The 5,979-nt window shown below is 44.7% G+C and overlaps 1 protein-coding gene across 1 annotated transcript in view; it reads right to left on the bottom strand.

Moving 5' to 3' along the window:
- Positions 1 to 3,374: 3,374 nt before the first annotated feature.
- The window catches only part of LGI2 (leucine-rich repeat LGI family, member 2), a 30,569-nt gene continuing 27,964 nt past the window's right edge, over positions 3,375 to 5,979 (bottom strand). The window contains exon 9 of the mRNA XM_010839939.1: positions 3,375 to 4,573. Coding sequence (XP_010838241.1) covers positions 3,756 to 4,573 — 818 coding nt within the window. The 3' untranslated portion in view covers positions 3,375 to 3,755. The remainder of the gene's footprint in view (positions 4,574 to 5,979) is intronic.

The raw sequence follows: 5,979 nt of genomic DNA on the forward strand, positions 1-5,979 counted from the left end.
GGGGTGGGGTGGGGAGGAACTATCGTGTTAGCTAAAAACCCTCCTAAGAACAGAAAATTATCTGTGCCTTCTGGCAGATTTTTTAAAGAGTCTTGCACATAACTGCAGTTCTGTAGTGTTTAATTATTAAATGGGCCAATTGATTGAATGGTGTCTGTTTAGGACGATCTTTCCTCTGTCTACGCACATTTTGTTGCATTTTTTATTTTATCTCAAGGTGCTGCTATAGTCAAAATCGGGATTAAAAAGCCTTTACTGGGAGGGCATGGCAGTGTCACAGAAAGAGAACACAAAGCCTGCTGCTCAGAGGAAAGCTCTAGCCTTGTCACTCACAACTGGATAATCTTGAGCAGGCAATTGACTTAAGATTGTCTGTGTCTACTTCTTTCTCCAAAATTAGAATAGTATCTGCCCTCCAGTATGCCTTCAAAAACTGAAAAACTGAGATGAACACAATTGTACATTGGAAAAACAAAGTTTTTCCAAAATGCAGGGTTGTCTTTTCACCCATTATGCTAGGTAAAAACACTCCTTAGAACAGAAAATTATTTGTAACTTCTGGCAGAATTACCAGGGTCTTGCATGTAATAGCAGTTCTGTAGCTTTTAGCTGTTAATCATGCTCCTGAGAACACAATGATACTCACACCTAAGGTTTGGTTTCAGAGTGTTTGCGAGAGATCTATGCCTGACCACATGGAGTTTGGGGACAAGTCCTCTCCCTTTAAGGCTGTGGGGCTTGGCCACATGGCCATATGGAGGGACTTGACATGGGTGCCTAGACACTGAGTTTATAAAGAAGAAATCAGCTGCAGAGATGATCAACCAGCGGGTGATGGAGAGGCATGGAGAAGCCAGGGCAATGTCTTCGAAGGCCAGCCCCACAGGGGAGGGGCCCACGTGCTTCTCTGCATTGGGTTTTTGTTGTTGTTTGGGGCTTTTCTATTTGTTTTTTTACTTCCATTATTACTGGAAGAAAGCTTCTTGCAGGAATTGTTTCTTAGGGTTCTTTGGAGGGAGCAGTAAGATTAATGAAGTAGAGCTTCCACAGCCTCGTGCCAAGAACATCTATGCTGTTTTGGTAAGTCGGCCAGAACAAATACCTCGTCCCTTGGCATGGGGACTTTGTAGACTGAAGATTCCCATCCTGTCTACAGTTTTTTTTAAAAAGAAAAACTGATTGCCACTGATGGGTTTCCCACCCTCTCATCCCCACACCCCTCCTCACCACCAGTTGCTTTAGATTCTTCTTTCACCCTCTGATGTCTCATCTGGACTCAGCAAGTCCCCGCCCAACCCAGCCCCATCCCCTCTGCTTCCCGGGTTTTCCAGATTCCAGGCAATGGTTCCCAGTGTGGTGAGGGCAGGGGGCGGCCCCCAACTCCACCCTGAAAGGCAAGGCTGAGAAGGTGGTCACTGCTCTGAGGAGGCAGCAATGGAGAAGATGCCCTGTTGCTTCCTCTACCAGCCGCTGGCACCAGGAACATCACTGTGACCTGGTGCAAATGCTGGGATGGTCTAAATGCCTCCTGCACTTCTTGTCAAGTGCCTGCTTTTCTGCCAGGCTCGTCTGAGGGATTCCAGGTGCCAGAAAGCATAGGCAGTCCATCTTGACAGCTGGGAGGAAAGGCAGAGCTGTCCCACCTTCAGCCTCTGATGTGAGGATTTGGGTTTGTTGTTGTTTAGTTGCTAAGTCGTGTTTGACTCTTTGCGACCCCATGGACTGTAGCACGCCAGGCTGCCCTGTCCATGAATCTCCAGGCAAGGATACTGGAGTGGGTTGCCATTTGAACCCATGGAATTGAACCCATGTCTCCTGCATTGGCAGGTGGCTTCTTTACCACTGAGCCACCTGGAAAGCCTGAGGATCTGGTATTTGTAGTCAATTCAAATAAACCAGGAAGGCAAAAAACATAGAAGAAAAGAATGATTTGTGCTTAAAAATGAAAACTAACCACTTTTTTCCCTGTTCACTCATGTTTAGCAGGAAAGTTTGGAGCAGCAACGCTACTGTGTGTGGGTGAGTTGGGCTGGAAGCCCTGAGCCTGCAGTCCCAGAACGTCTGAAGGAGTGCTGCCGTGACCCTGGGCATCGTTCTCTAAGTGCTATTTATGGCCTTGATCTGCATTGCTCAAAGTCTGGAAACAACAAACACATTCATATTTGTGACAAAACATCTACCTACGCATGACTTGGCAAACAATCATTAAAAAACAGCAATACAGTATAAGATGAGTGTGCTACTTTTGCAGCCAGAAGAGAACTTACTGGAGAGCCACCCCTGAAAGCTTCCACTTCCTATACTCTGAAGAGAACCCCCTAGCCAGGTAGACTATCCACCTGGAACCTCCTACAAAACCAGACCCCATGAGCTTCCCACACCGTCCAGACCAAAGAGGTCACCGTGTCCCCTGAGTGTGGATGGGGATTCATTGCGTCTGGCTCCAAACCTGGTCCCTCTGGATCAGCCAGAGACCCCCCACCCCCCAGAGCCCGGCCTGTACAGGGTGAGGCCTTGCTGGCACGTGACCCCATGTGAGGGTGTGGGTTTCTGCTGCTAGTGGGCTGGGAGGGGAAGGGGCACTGCCACCATGAATGCCGGGGTTCTGCAATCTGATGCAGCAGCACCTTCAGAAGGACTGGCTGGCGGCCGCAGTATCAGCAAGCGGACCAAGCAGGACTGGAACAGGGTCAGGGGGGCAGGCAGTATTTCAATTACGTGACATACTAAGTTGCCCCGAGGGCAAAACACGCATCCATCACAGACTCATCTCTAGGTTTCAAAGAACGTCGAGAGTTGTACAAACCCTTTTTTGACTCCACAAAATCTGACTTCAAAAACTCTACCAAATGCTCATCAGATGAAAATACCTGTTCTACTGCTCTAGGACAGAATAAAAAGCACCATTCAGTTGTTGGCCTGCCTGCAGGTTACCCACGCACTCAAAGGTTGGGTCCAGAGAAGCACATGAGTCGTGGAAAGCATTAAACGAGCACGACTGTGCTGGCCACTGCGGGGGTCAGCTTTGAAGCACGAGCAGAGGGAGAATCGCCTTCGTCTCACTTCTGGGCCCGCAGCCGTGATAGACCAGCATGCGTGTCAGCAGAATACTTTCTCTGTAGCAGAGAAAGCAATGTTAAACCTTATTTTGTTAACACACCCATGATGAAGATCCATCTATAGGAACCAATGAAATAATCAAGGCTCTGCTATTAGGGGGGATTCAGGAAACTGGAAAGGCTCAAAATAGCACTGCTGAGTTGTTATCAGATTTTAAACTGATCATCAGCAAATCTTTTCAGCTGTCTCTGACTTTAAGCATTCTTACCCAATAGACTGCTACAATGGAATGAGAAGGGCCCAAAGTGTATTTGGTCTTTTTTGTTTGTTTGTTTTTATTTCATTATAAGAGCGGTCCCAACTTATCGAGTTTTCTCCTTCCTCATTAAAAAGAAAAAAAAAAGCTTATTACGTCCCTAGATGGTAAGAGTTAATGCTGTACTCTGTTCTCAGTAATTACAGGCTTTAGGATGTCTTTTTAAGTGGGAGAATGGACGTGTCATGCAGTTAGCCAATAAATGCAATCCCTGATTAAAATATGAGTTCTAAAAGTTTGCAAACTTCTAACTATTTCCCTAGTGCATTTTCAGTTTCGGAGATGTGAACCTGGCTTCTTTCCCACCCCACCCCCCACCCCTCAGTTCTCTCATGTAAGAGCTAAAGCTACGTGTCTTTTAACTTCACCAATCACACCTTCACAAACTTAAGTCGACAACTATGTGTTCAAAAATCTTTGTTTTCCCTTTGAAACTGGATGCGAAAAAGAAATCTCTCCTGTCAGTGGAGACGGCTGTGAAGGAACGAGGCGCCTGCACATAAATCTCCTTAAATTTTTTGAAGAGCTGCTTCTCTTTATCCCACTGGTATATCTGGGAGAACGTGTAATCACTCCCCAGGGCCAGGTAGTGATTCTCTTTAAAAGAAAAGGGCTGCAGGGTCATGGCCCCCCGGGACGGTAGAGCCTGGATCTCCACAAACTGCTTGCTGTTCCACCTCATGACCCTGGAGTCCCCGATGAAGCGGGTGAGGGACAGGTAGAGGGCGTTCTGCATGCGGAAGCTCTTCACAGCCAGCACGTCCTCCATGTTGGGGATGTCACTGTGGGGGACAAACTTCTTCGAGCTCTTATTCCACTGGAGGATGATGGGGACCTGGGAGCGGCTGGACAGGATCAGGTGTGATTTTCCATCTATATCCACAAACTCAGCATCCGTGTCCCTGAACCACTCGTGCAGGGACTGATACGAGTAGAATCCTTTGCTGTTCCATTTATACACAGTTGACAGACCGGCTTTGGAGCTGTCGGCGATGACGAAGAACGTCTCATCCTCAATCTGAAACAGCTCAATGTCGTTGGGCTTGGAAATGCGAGACACTTCTATGTCTTGGAATTTGACAAACTTGGTCCAGCTCTCGTCGTATCTGTAAATGTGAGAGCCACCGAAGAGCTGGGCCACCACCACAAAGACCTGATCTTCGATGAGGATGGCCTTGCAGCCCACGATGGACTGACCTGTGCTCCAGAAGAGGAGAGAGTGGGGTTAGGACAGCCACTGTGAGAAACTCTTGTCCAGAGTCAGAGAAGGACAAATGTTATATGATGCCACTTCCACGTGAAGTCTAAAAATAATACAGGTAAACTTATTTACAAAACAGAAACAGGCTCACAAACATAGGCAGCAAACTTATGGTTACCAAAGGGGAAAGCAGGGAGGGATAAATTAGGAGTATGGGGTTATCAGGTACATACTACTGTATATAAAATAGATAAACAACAAGACCTACTGTATAGCACAAGGAACTATGGTCACTGTCTTGCAATAATCTATAATGGAGAATAATCTGAAATACATACATATGTATACAAAATGGAATCACTTTGCTGTATACCTGAAACTAACACAATATTGTAAACCAACTGTAGTTCAATTTTAAAAAAAAAAAAAAGAAATAACAAACAACAATGAACAGAGTAAATATTTGTTTATGTAAATCTAAACTATATAGTAGTTCAAGGGGTTGCAAAGAGCCGGACACGACTGAGCGACTTCACTTCACTTCAAACTATATAAAACAAGAATTTCTTCAGGTAAATCAACTGTATTAAATAATAACATATTAACCAGAATATTTTGAGTTTAATCAAGAGGATGAAAAGGATAAATAATTATGTAAATCTAACTTGTATTTAAAAATTGGTAACTAATAAAGTCTTTAGGTAAATTTTAAAAAGTGCTTGTCCATCGTGAAACTGGTATTCTTGTGAACATGTAGCCATTGTGGAAAAAAGTGTGGCAGTTTTCAGAAATCCTAACAAAGAATTACCATATGATCCAGGAATTCTACTTCTGGGTTTAGACCCGAAGAATTGAAAGCAGGGTCTTGAAGAACACCATGTTCACAGAAGCATCATTCACAATAGTGAAAAGGCAGAGACAATCCAAGTGTCCATTGATGGATTAATAGATAAAGTGTGGTAATACACATCATGGAATACTGTACCACCTTAAAAAGGAAGGAAATTCTGACACATGTGATGTGATGGATGAATGTTGAAGACATTAGGCTAACTGATGTAAGCAGTCACAAAAAGGCAAATAGTGTGTGATTCCACTCATGTGAGGTCCCTAGAGGAGTCAGTAGAGAGAGAAAGCAGAAGGGTGGTACCCAGGGCCTGAGAGCAGGAGAGAAAGAGGAGTTACAGTTTAATAGGCATGGAGTTTCAGTTTTTCAAGATGAATTCTGGGGATCGATGCTTGTCTTAGACAGCACACAAACATAGTTAAGATGGTAAATTTTATAGTATGTATATTTTCCCACAATTAAAAAAATAGTTTAAATGTATCTCCAGAGAAATAGGTAAGTGTTGGTCACCTTGGCCTCTGGTGTCTTTAGAGGCAGGTACATAATTCAGGAAAT

This window comes from Bison bison, unplaced genomic scaffold (assembly GCF_000754665.1).
Source record: "Bison bison bison isolate TAMUID 2011002044 unplaced genomic scaffold, Bison_UMD1.0 scf7180017864136, whole genome shotgun sequence".
NCBI lineage: Eukaryota > Metazoa > Chordata > Mammalia > Artiodactyla > Bovidae > Bison > Bison bison.